This window comes from Staurois parvus, unplaced genomic scaffold (genome assembly GCF_062004578.1).
Source record: "Staurois parvus isolate SC_StPar_1 unplaced genomic scaffold, SC_StPar_1.0 ptg000097l, whole genome shotgun sequence".
Lineage (NCBI taxonomy): Eukaryota > Metazoa > Chordata > Amphibia > Anura > Ranidae > Staurois > Staurois parvus.
The window spans coordinates 3,448,184-3,466,024 of record NW_028317893.1 but is presented as its reverse complement, the minus strand read 5'-3'; the positions used below and the strand labels follow the sequence as shown (position 1 = coordinate 3,466,024).

Sequence of the window (17,841 nt, the reverse complement as noted above, 5' to 3'; positions counted from 1 at the left end):
TGTAGCAAGCAATAGGGACATCTTATAAACAAAAAAAGGAAAACAGATTTTACTAGTAAATCAAAAATCTGAACTTCAACAAGGGAGGGAAGAACCCCATCCTTTAGGCTATAGAGTTATTGATAACACTTCTGATCTACCTATAAATAGTGGAGCAAGGGAATCTTCAGGAAGCACAAAGAATAAATCAAATTACCAAAAAGCGGCAATAGCTGAGATAAGCTCTAACTGCATGCACCTTGTCCAGATAATGTAGAGAATTTCCTTAGGAGGCTTCAGAGCAGGACATAAGGAAGGAAGGACAATATAGTTATTAAGGTGGAATGCAGAGACCACCTTTGGAATAAAAGCAGCCTTGTCCATGCGCAACACTAAGATAGCGCTCCCTGAAGGATAAGGCCACCAACTCAGAGACAACTGAATATCTCTGATAGGGGAACGAACAGGGGGCGAGATGTGAGCTACTCCATTAAGAAATGCCTTAACTAGAGTGTGAAAGGCCAGAGATCTCTCCCTAAATATTACTTAAGGCCAGTTTTGGCCCATCATATTGGATGGACAGAATACGTCTTACCGTGTACTTTCTAGGATTAAAGTTTCTTGACCCGCAACAAATGAAGTAGGTCCTCCAGGTGCAATAGTAGACTTGAGGAGAAGTAGACTTCCTAGCCTTTCAAGTGGGTAGGGATGACCGAATCCAAAAGGTCCCTATCCCTCAAGACTGTGGCTTCAGTCATGCCACTAAAACCATTGACTGAGAAGCAGGTTAGAACAATGGCTCGAGACAGAAGGTGCAAACAATCCAGAATAGCCTATAGAGCATCTGCCAGGAACTTGAGTATATTTTTGTGACATAGGCAAGGGAGAAGCAAAAAGTTTTGTGACATAGGCATGGGAGAAGCTGAAGGGGCAGAGAGACATAGATCAGACTGAACTGATCCCACACAATCACCAGAGCGTCTACTGCAAAAGCATGAGGGTCCCTGAACCTAGTAACAAACCTGTCAAGTTTGCTGCTGAATCTGGACACCAGAAGGTGCACATGGTTTGTCCCCCACCTGGGGAAAACAGATTGAAATTCAGTGTGAGCGTAACTTGCTGTTCTATAAAATTCAACTGACAGGCAACGTAATCACTCATTTTCAAACAAAATCTCCAAAATCTGCAATGGCTGATAAAAAGGAGCAACAGGCTGCAGTCAGTTATGTAACAAACATAGGCAGAATATGAATTGCATGGGGAAATCGTTAAGTGTATTATGCATTAATATCTTGTGGAGTGCATCTTCTATGTTAGAGGAGTACTGCCAAAGCTCTTTTGGCTGTACTTCTCGTGTTGGTAACAGGAGTGCAGTTCGTTCTTCACTCCTGTGACCCATTTTCAGCTGACAGCAGGCTGAAGCCCGCTGTTGGCTAACGTCACTCAGCCGGTTTATATTGAGGAAAGATCCCGCCTTTAAAAGTTGGGATCAACGCCAGAGTCTGGAGCATCACCTGGCTGAGAGGCCAAGCCAGCCGCTCCCTCCCCCTCCACAACCTAGCGTTCAAGTGAGTGCGAGGGGGCACGTCAGAGCGGACAGCAGAGAATGACAATCACTGCTCTCTGCTCACAGCAGCGGTGAGAACTCAGCGGTCATGTGAACACTGAGTACTCACACTTAGAGCCAGCGAGGGGCAGACATTGGACCGATGCTGCATCCACCTAGGCAAGTATAATTTGGGGGAAAAAAACCCAAACTTCTCTTTTAAGTGACTCTTATAAGACCATTGTCTAACAATGCTTGTGAAGTGCATACTGCTCTAGAAGACCCATCACACAGCTACAGCCAAATATACTCAGCAGCATTATAGAACAAAACCTTATAATGGAATCCTTACAATATTATGGCATTATAAATGAACAAAAGCTAACTTACCGGCTTTTCATGTTCATGTGGCATGTCAAACACACACTTTAACTTAGAATCCATAAGATCATCAGGTTTTGCTTCCTTCCACTACAAACCACAAAATTATCACATTAGGCATTGCAAAATTACAACATATTAGCAGTTATTACTGCTTTACAAATCAATACAGAACACGGAACAAAAGCAAATTGCAAGTTAGCATAGAATTCAACCTTTTGCATTTAAAGGCACAGTCAATCTTTTTACAAAAAAAAAAAAAGTAATAAACTATACCCACATTTATTTAAAAAAAATGTAAAATAATAATAATAATAATAATAATAATAATAAAGAGCGTTACATTTTGTCTCCCTGCTATTTTGCCAGATGTAACCTTTAGTATTTCCATTCACAGATCCTATGTATGGATGAAAAGGTTGTGTGGGTAGATCCATTGACAAGTCATTAAAAAAATAAATAAATAATTATATTCACTCCACACATTTTCTCCTCACAACAAACAAAATCGTTTAACCAACTATCTGTAGTTTAGTCTAGTTGGCACTGAACATCATGGAGACGACTGTAGTAACCACCAAAAGCTGTGCCAATGGCACTGACACTATCCAGCTGGGGCAATACCTCCTTCCTTCATCAGTCTATCCACCCTGACAAGAGGTGGGAGAGTATGATGTTAGACAGGAGGTGGCCAAGCCAATCAAGAGTCAAGCAGTCCCAATCTATTCACCTGAAAAGACCTTTATTATTATAATTATTATACAGGATTTATATAGTGCCAACAGCTTGCTCAGTGCTTTACAATATAATGGGAGACAATACAGTAACAATACAGTTCAATACAAGAGGGATAGGAGGGCCCTGCTCCTCGGAGCTTACAATCTATATGCCCTCAAAGTAGCCAGAGCACCAGAAGGAGAATTAAAAGTAGCTGACAATGCTCCCTTTGTGGCTGGCCACAGGCTTAGGTTAGTACTAAAGCAGGCCTCAGTGATGTGCAGCTATACCCATTAAAAAAGGTCCATTTTTTTCTTATATTAAGTCTTTTACATGACTCTTTTTTTTTTTAAAGAAAGATTTTTTTTATAGACATACAACTACTATGTCCAAATTTGATGATAGATCATTTTTAAAAGTTTTTATACACACACACACACACACACACACACACACACACACTAAACAGGTTACTTGTATTTGAATAATGGACAAAATTTTTCCCATCAAAAAGATCTTGTTTTAAAACATTTTTTTTTCACTTTTTTTTCTCCCCACAAAAATGGAAATGGTTAAACCACTGAGAAATCTTCAATAAAAAGGAAAAATAGAAACTGTAGCATAGTCAACACCTTCTCACCACCTATACACATATATGCAGCCTCATGGAAGCGGATCTTAATCTGTAAGGCTGCATATATATGTATCCGAGTTTGTGCTGGAAGTGTGCTGCACAGCGCACTCCCAGCACTGAAATCGGGTTCGTACCGAGAACCCCGGGTCTTGTACTAACGATTGGGAACTGGGAGTTTCGGTCACCTGATCGATGTGATAGCCTCCGATTGGCTATCACAGTGAACAGTCACAGTGTAGCACAACACCCCTGTGTTACATTTTTTCCCTCTGGCATGGATTCATTCAAGAGGAGAAAAGAAAAAAACAAAAAAAACACAAGAAAACTCAATTGTTAGGCTCCACGCATGCTGGGCGTTTTGATAATGTTGCTAATGTTAGCGGTGTAAAGTCACGTTAAAAACGTGCATTTCTTTACAGCTTTTTAGCATTTTTGCACTAGCGTTTAGCGGTATTTTGGTACGTTTCCATTTTTAGCGGGGTTTTTTTGTATCAAAAACCGTCCAAAAACGCAGGTTTGCAGCGTTTTACTGCATTTTTCAGCATTAGAGTGTTTTTACAGCTAAAAAACTCCTCTAGAAACCCACTAGTCCTGGGGGTTTTTTTCCAGCCAAAAAACATCCCTGCCAAAAAACATTGATTAAAGTCTGTGTGCATGGACACATAGGATAACATGCTGGGGAGTTTACTGGCTGTAGAAAAAAAAAAAAAAACATCAAAAGACAAACATCAGCTGTAAAAACATCCATTGTGCATGAGGACCTAAATTATATATTATTTAAATAATAAAAAACAAAGAAAATATGTATATCAGGGTTTGAGCTAGTTCAGGCTAAAAAGTAATGGTTAGTGTATTTTTGGTGAGAAGAAAAAAAAAAAAAAAAAAAAAAAAAAAAAGGCATTTAGGCCTCATGTACACTGCTGCTCCTAAACATGAGCTTAGCAGCTTTTGGCATTTTTCTTTGCCAAAGTCCCTGAACTCAGCTCAATAAAAGCCTAGGTGTCCATGCACACTTAGGCTTTTGCCAGGCGTTTAAGAGCAGCAGAGTTTAGGAGCAGTTAAACATTCCTCTCCTGAACGCAGAAGAATCACATTCAGGAGAGGAACGTTTTGCCCAAAAAAAACCAAGCACCACAAAAACGTATGTAAACGCATCTAAACGCTAGCTGCATTTAGCGCTTGAGCGTTTATTTATGTCAATGGAATACTCTGGCCAATCAAATGAATAAACATCCAACTACTAAACACAGCTAGACATAGTACCGCATTTACACAAAGTTTTTCTGCTGCTAGGAGAGCTAAACGTCTAGGGCAGTTAACATGTACATCAGGCCTTGGGATCAGTGTCAGTGTGTTTTAGTTTTTTGTTTTGTTTGTTTTGGGGTTTTTTATTGTAAAGGAAAAAAAAAAAAAAAGCACATAATGTGCACAAAAATACACATACTGTATGTTGGATAGTAGTGATCATCAGAAGGATTTAATTTGAGTTGTATTTTGGTGGTAGGTTATGGTAATAGCAAGAAATATGCAGTTAAATGTCCTTTGATAATTTAAAAAATTCAGGGAGATATTAATTATTATTTACTATCAAAGGAAAGCCCAATTTGTCCTGAAAAAATCAAGGTAAAATGCTCCTGGATAAAGTTGCAATGATATGTTCAGTTTTACCAACACATGTCAAAGTTGCAAAACTCTGTTCAGACTCTAGAATTTGTTTTACCCCTCTGTCATGAAGGAGTTAAACCAAAACCAATTGCTAATTTGTATGTACTTTTGCATGTATAATAATCAGCCCACTACTGTTAGTTTATGAGAATAAGGATAATGGTGTCTCTTTTACAAAACAAAAGAGAACAAAAAAACACTTACCATAGCTTCCATGTCTGACATATTTGATGGAGCAAATATTGTCTGCACCATGAATTTGTGCTTACTCTTTTCATTTGGATCATAGTCAAAAGGCTGCAACATTACTGTGAACAAATAAAAACAATACACATTATCTGTTATTAGCACAGATAAAAGCATTTCAACAAAAGTCTATGCATATGGTCACAGTGATACAAGGGAAAAAAAAAAAAAAAAAAAGAAGGGGGTTGGCTTTCTCCTGTATGGTTACCAAACACAAATTGTTCAACATTTTATTTCCATCTCAGTAAGCTTAGAACTTATTTCACATTCTAAAAGAAGAGGAGATACTAAAAAGAAATTACTTTAGTAGGATAAACTAAAAGAACAGTGATCTATGACCACTATGCTATGCACACACTGAGTAGGCTTTAGCAAGAGTCAAGTGCAGCTCAGCTCAGTACTGTGCACTCTGATCTTTGATCTCATGCATGTGAGGCGCCCATGTGGGATATTCAAGTTTTAATATGTTAGCAGATAAACCCGAAGCAGATTAACGCAAAATAAATCCAGCCAAAAAAAAAAAATGAAAATGAATAGCCCATTAAAACATAAAATAAAACAAGCATTTGCTACAATATTCCGCTACAAATAGAGATATCCCAGAGTATTTTTTGATGTTGTTAAATGCTCAGTCTGATGGCCAGCATCATTCAAATCGCTTCCTCCAAGCCCAGGTCATCCTGGACTCACCCCAGCATGTGAGTGGATAGTAAAAGGAGAAGCAGTACAGTGATGAGTTCTGTCACTCTGCTTTCACTGCCTATCAACATGCTCCTTGTCAGCACAAACTGAGTGACTCCGTGTACTGCTTCTTCCTCTCATACTCCTCTCTCTACAGCTAGTAGTCCGTTTACATATATTAGGCTTTTCTGTTGTCTTTCTAGTGATGTGAAGCTTTACAGCCACCTAATCACTTTCACAAATTCAGCAATGTGTCTCCCCATTGTTGGTGCCCCAAGTATTCATGGTGGGTGTGTGAGGGAAAAGCAGAGGACAAAATCCGCAAACATCTACTGCACTGAATGAAGAGCTACTCTTTACTTTTAGTTTCACAGCATTTATCCCCCGGGTTTCTGTGCTCCAGGAAGAGGTTTAACCACTTTAGACCAAGCCTATTCTGACACTCCTCTCCTACATGTAAAAATCAGTATTTGTTTTGCTAGAAAATTACTTAGAACCCCCAAACATATTTTTAGCAGAGGCCCTAGAGAATAAAATACAATGGTGGTTGCTGCAAAATTTGCTTTAAATTGTTGTTTTTTTTTTTGGCTGATGCTGCCAAGCCTCAGCTTTAGGATTGAAATAGTGTCTGATGAAGTAGGAACAAGAGCCAAAAACTACCAACCATATGTTACTATGGAGTAAAGCCACTTGGTGTCCCTGCTCCTAGACTTTGTTCCCATGTCCCTTTATGCTATTATTAGTGTTTTTGGCTGCAGCTGATTAAAAGGGGAAGGTGTCATGGCTGAGAGCCAAAGTCAGAGTGAAGCAAGGTATACTTTTATGGAAATTTGGCCAGTTCAGCCAAATGTGTATTCTTCTTTATTCAAGAAAAGACAGTCCTTAGACTGGCTTCTGTCAAACAGTTCTACTGGAAAACCAGACAGACAATGGCTGCAGCGCTGATCTGTGTATTCTGACCAGTGTTTCCCACAATAGCACAGCAAGGGAAATTCCTGCATCCACATCGCTTGTGGGGGAATCTCAGTTTTTATCGTTCAACTCTGTTTATACCAAGCTTCAGGCTACATTCCCACGGTGTGAATCACCGTGGCACTAAACTACCGATTCTGGTCGCTGTGTTTGTTGGGAGTGAGCGGCTAGCTGCAGGCGCCAAGCCAAGACCTTTCAATGACAGGTTGTCAGAGGGGACAGCTTTTCAAGGCTGTTTGCACAGATAGCAATTACCTGCAGTGACCGCTGCTGGATGCACGCAAAGTTACAATTGATACTTAAGATCTGCCTGCAAAAATTACAGACAGGGTTGACTGCGACAAAATACAGCATCCCAATTCCCTCACAACAGAGAACTAAGCAGAATTTTACCTTGCTGGAAGTATCAGAAAAGAGCAAGAACAAAAAAAGTAAACAGTCATTTGTAAATATTTTTTAAATTATGCTACATGGAGACATGTAACAAAGTAAGTGTTATCCCAAATTGGCTCCAAAACTGGACTACACTTTAAAGCAGTGCTGAGTGCGCGCTTGACAAGTAATCCCCAAAACTCTCATATGCACACTAATAATAAGTCACAGATTGTTAAAAAATATCTGTGGGTTACCATTGCAAAGCCAGTCTGAAAATACTGTTATGCTGATCTTATGGTTCCAATTTTTCTCGAGTCATCTATTCGTGCTAGGTATGAAATATGCAAAGGCAAAAATTTCTAAGCTATTGGATCAGTATGACAGCCAGATAATAAACACAAGGAAATTATATATAAACCTGAAACTCCTAAAACAGAAGCTGTTCTTTAAGAGTCAGTTCATCAGAAGAGGGAGAATAAAAACATTTCTACCCAATAACATGAGACAGCCAACAGTAGTTACATATTCAGTCTTCTCCTGTTACACAGACTGCATGCACATAGTCTCAGTGCAAACAAACTCATGTTTCAATGTCTGCAAAAAGATAGTTCAGCACTTTAACTTGGAACCTGACCTTAACCCATTTGCTGCCAAAAATGTTTTTTTTTTTTTTATTGGGGGGGACTGAGATGGTTTTGCAACCATTAAAATGCACATTTTAAGCCTGTAGCTAAAAACACCCAAGATGTTATATGCAACACCAAATATGGCAAGCCTCAAAATTTCATATGCTCTGATGTCACCACTGCACTCCTCTGAAGCTAAACAAGCAAATGAGCGCAGATCAATTAGCTTCTTTCCTGACCACAAGAGTCTTGGAATGAGAGATCTCAAAATAAAAGGGATCAAAGCTCCTTGCTTCCAGGTGCAGTCTAGCTAGGATGTCTGCTAGACTTTCTATGCTCTCCCTGTTGACACCTGCCATAGATGCCCTAGGCCCCCATGAGGGAAGGATGAGCAGGGAAAACAGACAATGTGGAGAGATCTCTTTTGGATGTTTAGGAGAAAGGCATAAGAATGGGAGGTCAATGTCCTCATTGAGGTGGAATGCTGACAACACTTTCAGAAGAAAGGATGGCCTTGCACACAAGACAGCCTTGTCACTGAGAAGGAATGAAGACACTTTACAGCAACAGCTGGCAGTTCAGAAACACATCTGGCAGATATGATCGTGGCCAGGATTAGGGATTGGAACATTCCTCCCCAGCCTGTGAGACTTGTGTTGATAACTTTCCAGTGAGAGGGAAGAAAGAATTTACCCACTATTAGAACTGGGTTGGTGGTCCAACAAGATAGGAGTGTTCCTTGTTTTGGCAAATCAAGAGAAGGAGCTTGCATGTTTCAGGACAATAACACGTTTTGTTAAAGGAGTTCTTCAATGGAATGTTATTGCTCTGAAGGAGGCTACCATTAGACCTTGAAATTTCAAGGTGCGAGGTCTTTTGAATGTCAAAACTCAAGCAGGTACTCTTAGAAAAACTCTTTTCTGGTAGAAAGACTTTCCTGGGATGTGTCCAGAACCAGATTCAAGTATTCCATGCAAAGTTTATGAATTTGAAGGAATATTTAATTAATTTTAAATCCAGAATAGGACAATACCTCCTTTGAGAGGATACTACCTAAACCTCTTCAGTAGTACCAAAGCCCAACCCTGTCTTGTGGTGGTACGGGCACAATGACTCCCTGGGACAAAGGTAGTTCATGGCATTCTGCAACTCTAATTGTCCTTGGGCAGTTTGTGGTATATAGAAATAAGGTGGTGAAATGATTATGAACTTCATTTGTATTCTTTTGAAACCACTGATTGAACCCACAGGTTTGGGACGTCTATGACTCAGAGAGAGGCCAACAGTAACAATCTTCTAATTCTTTGGAGGGTGTCCCTTCATTGTGAAGAAGGTCCCTAGGAAAAGCTTGGTGGCCTTGAAGGGTCAAGTCCTGCACCAGAAAGAAGGTCTGAACCTAGGTTTTAAAGGTGAAGAAGATGGGTGCTTTGTGTTTTAAGGAGCTTGGGGATCCTACAAAAAGGTGGTTTTGAACCCTTCCCATGTGTGACCTCTTTGATAAATTGGTTAAGTGCCTCACCAAACAGACATCTTCCTTGGAAAGGCATACAAAAGTTTCAAACATTTTACACCGGTGAATGCAGAGCAGTCAAAGATACAGAGCAAGCCTGTTTTACTTGTCCACGATGCTGGACTGTAAAAGTTCCACATTCAGTGACTGGGTTCTTAAGTGACGGACCACAGTCCTGGAACTATATAGCACCCTACGGTTAACAACGCTTTGCAACAAGTAGCAAGGAGAACACCCATGCGGGATCTATTGCCAGAAGCAACATTATGGGCCACCCCCGTGGTATGGGGTCTGGGTACGGCTCCCAAGCTTTTACCAAGGTTGCACCAATCTGGATACACTGCTTCTATGCTGGCATTAGAAGTCAGCAAGGGCTTTATGCTTTTTCTTTATCATTTTGTCCTCAGATTCTTCAATAAAGAAAAAAAAAAAACCAATTAACCTAAGGGCGAGTTTCTCACCTTCAGACACTACCACAAAATTAAGGACCTACAGAGTGGGTTAGGATTACAGGGGAGTGCCCAGAGGGTTGTCCTCTAAAGTTTTGTCCAATCACCTGAAAGTACAAGCGTATAACCCATGATATATGAATATTCTGCCTGTGTCTTACTGTCCACTTAAGAAATAAATCAAGGAAATAAATTTAAAAACAAAACTGCCTACGGTAGCTAAGCACTTTATTCCAAAAACCCAAATAGGTTTGCACATTTACAAACCATGGTAACAAATGTTAAAGTGCTTGTAAAGGTCCAAGGTTTTTTACCTTCATGTATTCTACCCATGAAGGTAAAAAAAAAACAAAAAAAAACCCCAACAACAACCTTCTGTGTGCAGCAGCCCCCCCCCCCTTCCCAATACGTACCTGATCGGCCCCATCTCAATCCAGCGATGTGCACGAGAGCAGTGGCTCGCCTGGATCTCTAGCTCCTCATTGACAGAGACAGCAGCGGAAGCCATTGGCTCCTGCTAGTGGCAATCAAAGCCAGTGAGCCAATTAGGAGAAAGCTGGGGTGGCGGAGCCACGTGTGTGAATGGACAGAGCAGCAGCTTGGGAGCGAGCCTGCTTGGGTGACCTCATAGCAAGCGGTTGGCTCTGGGGGCACGCGGAAGCCGGCAGGGGTCAGGAGAGCCAGAGGGGGGCCTGAGAAGAGAATTGGGGCTGCTCTGTACAAAACCACAAAAAAAAAAAAAAAAAAAAATTATTATGGATATTTTCAGATCAAGAAATTAAGATATCAAACAGATTGTGTTTGTATTTAAGAACAAAGCAACTGTATCTTTTTTTATACCTTCCAGTATGTGCTCTATGAACAATGGATAAAAAATAGAAATGATCACCCAACAGTCCACAGGAGTATATTTCTGTATATATTGTGCCCAGATGTAGACAATTTCTTAAATAAATGACAAAAATATGGAATCAGGTTTCCAAGAATGAAAGACCTGTTGCAAACGGAAATGTCACATTTCTCAGCGAGCTTGCAAAGCTGCTTAATCCATGTACTGTATATGGAGAAGTATTTCCATATATGATTCTGCTAATAAGTAGAAATACTTTCCACTGTCAGTGTAGGCTTATTTGCAAGCATAGTTATAAAAACACAGATCTGTTGATAGTAACCGCATCATACATTTCTCACTGAGCTTCTCATAGCTGACAGACACTTTCCAGGAGTATGATGCACAAACACATTGCTAATAACATCATACCATTATCACTGAGTTTACAAGATTTCATATGTGTGTTCATCAATAAATATCCTTAAGGTTCTCTTCCACATGGGAGGTATGATCAGGCCCACCTGTCCGTTTTTCAGGTAGACCTGATCAAGAGCTCCAAGTAAAGTCTATGGGCAGGTAGATGTAAACATATGGTTAACTCAGAGTCTGTCCAGAAAAATTAAAAAGGTCTGACAGAGACCCATGGGCATTATGGTACATGAGAAGCTCACATCTATCCTTGAAAACACGGCACATCCAGTACCTCAAGGTCCCTGGACTGGTTTTAACACTCAGAAGAATATAGGTTGTAACTTGCTCTCTTTGTAAATTATCCCGATGACAAACGGTGAAGCCCCCCCCCCCCCCAGTTGACCCACGAGGGTCCACTCTTCACTTTTTATGTTTCTAACTTCTCTATAGCCCTGTCTATCCCTATCCCTATCCCTTCCTACCCTTCTTGCCTTAATGGCTGTAAAATCTGAGGGACCTTTCTTTTTTTTCTCCAGTCAGCAAGGCACTTTTTACAGTTAACGAAAAACATTCTTTGTTCTGGATGGTTCATTGCACTAGACCTGTACATATATCTCATTCTAACTGTATAGCTGTTCAGCATATTTCATCCTACGCGATATTCTTGGCTCATTTACTGTGTTTTATACAATGCAAGCCTTACTCTGATTTTTCATTTGTACCCTTATATTGTACTATTGCTTCTAGTCTATGACTCCTTTGTAATGTTTTGGAAAAACCTAAAAAATCTTTTATGAATACAAAAATGTCTCTACCCTTTTCCATTTTTTTTTTTGGACCTAAACATGACAGATTCTAGGTAGTCGAATCCAAACAGACGTAAATCCCTTTTAACATGGCCTCCCATAGATCCATCATGTTTCTGGAAAGCCTCAGTTTGTAAAGCCACATTCACACCTGAGCATTTTGTAGCTCGAAGCTCCAAAACCCTTGAGGATCAAAAATCAATTATTCTCAATGGAGATGGTTCACATCTCCACTCTAAGTTGCATGAAGCCAAATGCCTGAAGCTCAAACAAGCTCTGGAACTATTTTTGTAGCTCAAATTTGGCAGATATGCACACTTTTGGTACAGTTCAAACCGCATCCAAACAGTTCTCGCAAAGTTTCTTACAGCTGATACAAACCATTTTTCAGGTATGGTGGTCATGCAAAGACCTGTTACCAATGACAGAATCATATAGTTCTCACAAAGCTTGACACATTTCTAAAGGGTTTGCAACAGTATATATACACAACTGTAATCCACATATATGTTGTTAGTAAAAGCCTGCTCATTGAGAGCCATTTTACACTATATTTTCATAGCAGACCAGAAGACTGGTGTTTTAAAACAGGCTTTGTTACAGTGGTTGTCAGTGTAGAACTATTTTGGCATTTGTAATAAATACGCTTAGCTTTAAAGGCAGCTTTTTTTATGCATCTAATATCACTAATGAACGATGACCCCAAACATGCAACCAATGTCATTAAGAACAATCTTCAGTGCAAAGAAGAACAATCCTGGAAGTGATGGTTTGGCCACCACAGAACCTTGATCTCAACATCATGGCGTTCATCCGGGATTATATGAGAGGCAGAAGGATCTGAGGCAGCCTACATCTACAGAAGATCTGTGGTTAGTTCTCCAAGAGATCTGGAACTACCTGCCCAGTGCCTTCAAAAACTGTGTGAAAGCGTACCTAGAAAAATGAAAAATATGTGCAGTTTTGAAGGCAAAAGGGTGGTCATACTAAATATTGATATGATTTGGATTTCTCTCCTGTTCAGTTACTTTTCATTTTGTTAATTGATAAAAATAATCACTAACACTTCTATTTCTGAAAGTATTCTTAATTTACAGCATTTTTTCACACCTGCCTAAAGCGTTTGCACAGTACTGTGTAATATATATCTGTTAAATTACTTTTTAACATCATTGCATCAATAAAATTCATGTTTTAAAACATCTGCTATTATTACCAGAAACTGTTACTGTGGCTCCAGGATCTATAATGCCACTGTTTGGCCTCACACAGTAGCGCCTTGGAGCTGTAGTTTTCACCTTGAAACATACTTTCTTGTCAGACGGATTACGAAGTTTGAGGTTTGTGGTGACAACATCTGTGAACGGACCTAGAAATGAAAGAGTCAGTTAGCTTGCAAGTGGCTTTATTGGAAGCAGAATTAAAGCTGAAAGATAACACAATGTTAAAGCAGTTATGTACTTTCAGTTAAACTAGTGTAAATATTTGAATTTGCCTTACAGCAGAACTTTATCTATAACAATTTGATAAAAAAAAAAAAATGTTTTTAGCAAGAAACATACATTAATATTTATGCTACCAAAATTAGTGGATGCTGTAAACCGCCTACAGCATTGTTCCGATTTTCTTCTTGGAGGAGGCTGTCATTTTGCTGAAGCCCAGAGCCTCTGAACAGACATAAATCATAAAGAACTAAACTCATTGATTTAACCATTTCAAAAAAACATTTACATTCCTGGAATGCCAACTGTCACATTTGCTTGCGTCCTCAACCAAACCATCAAATGCCTGGTGTCATAACTGATCACATGTGCACCACCATGCCAGTTGCAGATCAAACATAAGCAACTTCCTTGACTGTAAAGGATAGGAGGGTTTAATTCTGCTTTAAGGCTGTCAGCAGATCAGCCTGTACAAATTCAACAGTGCCTAAAAATAGAGAGCAACTGAGCATGTGCAGAACAGGGACAGACATTGTATTACTGGATTTTAAACAGAATAAGCACGTATTTTAAATGTTTTACTTAGCAATACCTGCAAAAAGGGTCAGCCTAAAGTGATCTAGGAGGACTTATTTTCTAATTAATGTTAAACTTTAATTGCCTCCAGTAATTTGATGAACAGCAGCGCTCAGACCAAAAGGGAAGACCACATTAGGCTGTAGTGCACGAGCGCTGACTGGAAGAAAGAGTAGTCTGTCTCAATCAGCAACCTGCGATTTGTTCTTGGCTTTGCTGTGCTGCTGCACCAGCAGAGGTTGAAGACCTGGCTGTGTTAAGCGGCAGAGGGGCTGCACCACAAACTGGATGAACAGAATTACATGACTGTCATGTAGTTAGTTGGACAACAATCTAAGTTCAAGGGGACCCTTTACATACTAACTCAGGGGGGGGGGGGGGGGAAACTGTGCTTAGTACATACCCATACATTTAAATAGTGCTCACTGAAACTATAATACAATAAATCTAAAACCTAAATGTGCAAAATTTGTGCTGTCCCTTTAAATCATTAATAATCACAAGTGAAAATGAGAATACATAATGATTGGAACAAGTTTCATGTGGCTCTTTACAAAGTGACAAATAATTCACAAATAAATACATTTTGTGATTAAACAAGGTGATTAAGAATAGTGCCATCAAATTAAAGAACGTCCATAAATAAATAGCAATCAATTCCTTCTGTGTATGTGCTTCAGTACTCCATCACCTTCACACATGTGTACTGCTCTGGGGGTGGGGGTGGGGTTTGGGTAAGGCTGTATTCTCCCCTGTTGTATTCAATATGAAAAAAAAATGTAAAGTCCAATGTTGCATACATCACTGACCCTCATAAATGACTGTTGGTATTCCTTAATTCCTGTAAGAAAATATAGCTGTGCAAGTGGGTTGGTGCTCTCATTTTATCAAAGTAGTCAGCCGGCAGGTATAATTTTCTCCTCCTTTAAAAAGGCAGAACAATCCTGGGGCAGTGATACTACAAATGCTTTCACAAAGAAAAACAAAACATCCAAGAGGCGATGGGAATTTGATGCGAATTCATAAAAAGTGGTAAAAGGACCAAAACATTTGGAGAGCTCACTGGCTCAGGTTTGGCTGTTAACAGACAGGGCTACCCTCAGGTGGGTACCCAGCGGGTTACCAGAAAAAAAAAAAAAAAAGCAACGGAAGAAGGACCAGATCAAAAGGATTTTAAAAAATCCAAAAACTAACTCACACCAAAACATCAAACATGTTTCAGGTATCAGAAAAAGCTTGTACATCAAGGCTTCAGTTAAAAATAAAAACCTTGAATGGGCTCAAAACTTGGCTTTCCTGGGTGATTCTATGTAGGGTGCCAACTGCTGGATTAGGGCAGTAACTGGCCTTACATAGAGCGGGTATTGAAAAGAATCACCCCCCTTTAAAATAATCACATTTTGTTGCTTTGCAGCCTGAAATGAAGACAGACACAGTTTTTGTTTTATCTAGCTGTTTTATCATTGCAACCTATAACATCCAAGTGAAAGATATAACACCAACTTGTCAGAAAAAAAAAAACATTTCAAAAACAATCACTGAGTTGGAAAAAAGATCACCCCCCTCCTAAAAGTAACTTGTAAACTCAAGTCAAGCGTAAATAATCTCCCTCTCAATTGCACACAAAGCCATTTGACTTTCAACTGTGATCATTTTGATTAGCTCAGCATGAAAAGAGCTTTTCTGGAGCATTTCAGTCCCTGGTAGTGCAACTAAAGCAAAACAAATCAACTGGGTGGAAAGGCACTGTCAAAAGATCTCCGGAATAAAATTCAGGAGATGGATAAAAATAAAAGTCAGGAGATGGATAAGAAAAATTCAAAAGCTTCATCAATGCCTTGAAGCACAGAAAAGTCTATTATTAAGACGTGGAAGGTATTTGGTACAGCAGAACCTCCCTGGATCAGGACGTCGCTCCAAACTGGATGAAAGAGCCAGGATAAAACTGGTCAGAGAGGCTACCAAGAGGCCTACAGTAACTCTGAAGCAGTTGTAGGAATTTGTAGTAGCCATTGTGTGCATGTGACAATATCAAAAATGCTCCACAAATGTGGCTTGTATGGGAGGGTTGCAAAAAAATAAATAAATAAATCCACTCCTCAAGAAAGGCCACATGCAGTCATGACTGAGCTTTGCCAAAATGCAGCTTGAAGATTGAGGCCACGTGGAAAAAGGTGTTGAGGCCAAATAATTACATTTGTGTCTCATCTGACCATAACACTAAATTAAATGTCTGGTGAAAAGCCAATACAGCTCACCATCCAAATAACCCCACTGCTACAGTAAAGCATGGAGGTGGTAATATCCTGTTATGGGGGTGTTGCTCTGCAGCAGGGACTGGAGCACTTGTCAGGATAGAAGGAAAAATGGATGGGGCAAAATACCATTAAAAATTCTTGGGGAAAGTATGCTGCCCTCTGCCAGAAGGTTATCAATGAGAAGGTTTACCTTCCAACATGACAATGACCCAAAGCACGCAGCAAAAATGACCACACAGTGGTTAAAGGACAAAAGTGTGAATCTCCCTACATGACCTATTTAGGGCCCAGATTTAAACTACATTGAATATCCATGGAATGACTTCAAGACTGCAGTCCACAAACGGTCACCATCAAACTTAAATGAACTTCAGCAATTCTGCAAAGAAGATTGGGCAAATATTGCAAAGTCTAAATGTGTAAAGTAGATAAATACCTCAACAGACTAAAAGCTGGTGGTTCAACAAAATACTGACAAGGGGGCAGGGATGTTTATTTTATAGCGCCTGGGCAGGTAGTTTTTATTTACCTTTAGTCCTGCTGCGGGTAAGCAGCAGGGCTCACCTGTTAGGTGGAAGCATTAGAGGGGCAGCGCTGCCAACCAATTGCTTCCACACAGCCCTCAGTGCCAGCTGCTGCCCCCCTGCCTGTTATATCTCAAGCTCCACTTGCCCATCTGCGGGCCCGGGACTGATTCCGTGGGTGCCGGCGGTATGCGGTATAGGGGAAGGAGGAGAGCGGACACATCTGTTCCCCTTCCCTTCTTGTGCTGACCTGGAAGTGATATGCGACATCACTTCCAGGTCCCCACTGACAGATTTCCAGCAATAGAGGCCGGGAAAAAAATGTAATGTGGTGCGATGTGCAGTGCATTACATTCAGTGGAGCACAGGGGAGGCATTTGGGGTCTCAAAAAAAAAAAAAAAAAAAAAAAAAAAAAAAAAAAAAAAAGGGTACACCCAAGCATATACCCCACCCAATTATTTCAAAACCCCTACAATGTAAAAGCATGCACTGGGGCGCTTACACATGAAAATGACGATTGCGATACACGTTACATGTCACTGAGCATGCCGGAATGAAAGCAATAATTCTAAACACCAGACCTCCTCCGTAGCACTATAGAAAATATAGGGCACTAAAGTTTGCAGCCATTTCACAGGTGCATGCAAAATTAAGGTTTGACATGTTGGATATTTACTCGATGCAACCTCATCTTTTATATTTTACAAAGAAATTGGATAATTTGTTTTTTGTGCCCTAAAATTAACAAGTGTATTTTTTACTGAAATTTTGCGTTTCCCAGACCTTTATGGTAATATCACGTGACATAAATTGGAACCACCGCTATTTTATTCTCTAGGGTCTCTAATTTCAAAAAATATATAATGTTTTGGAGTTTTGTGTAATCTTCAGGCCTTAATTTTTTTAAACGTGTGCAAAAATCGTAATAATGGCTCTGGCAGCGAAAGGGATAAAGAATAAGCCCGACACTCCCCTTTCCTGATGAGCACCCAATCCGTGCTCATTACACTGCAAGGTCTCTCCCTCCCTGCTAGTCCCCGGGTGCGGTGCTGGAGACAGGCAGGGAGGGGAGGAGGGGATAAACAGCGCAATGTTAAAAATATTAAACAATTAAGTTGCCATAAAGCCCCTTTCGTTTTAAAAGCTCCAGACATTACTTAAAGCAGATTTAACCCCTTCACGCCTAAGGGTAAAACAAATCTAAATGCCT

At 40.0% G+C, this 17,841-nt stretch overlaps 1 protein-coding gene across 1 annotated transcript in view; it reads right to left on the bottom strand.

Moving 5' to 3' along the window:
* Positions 1-17,841, bottom strand: part of VAPA (VAMP associated protein A) — an 82,093-nt gene that overhangs the window by 30,475 nt on the left and 33,777 nt on the right. Inside the window, exons 2-4 of the mRNA XM_089671010.1 lie at positions 13,047-13,199; positions 5,127-5,230; positions 1,916-1,996 (exon numbers count right to left, since the gene is read on the bottom strand). Coding sequence (XP_089527136.1) covers positions 1,916-1,996; positions 5,127-5,230; positions 13,047-13,199 — 338 coding nt within the window. The remainder of the gene's footprint in view (positions 1-1,915; positions 1,997-5,126; positions 5,231-13,046; positions 13,200-17,841) is intronic.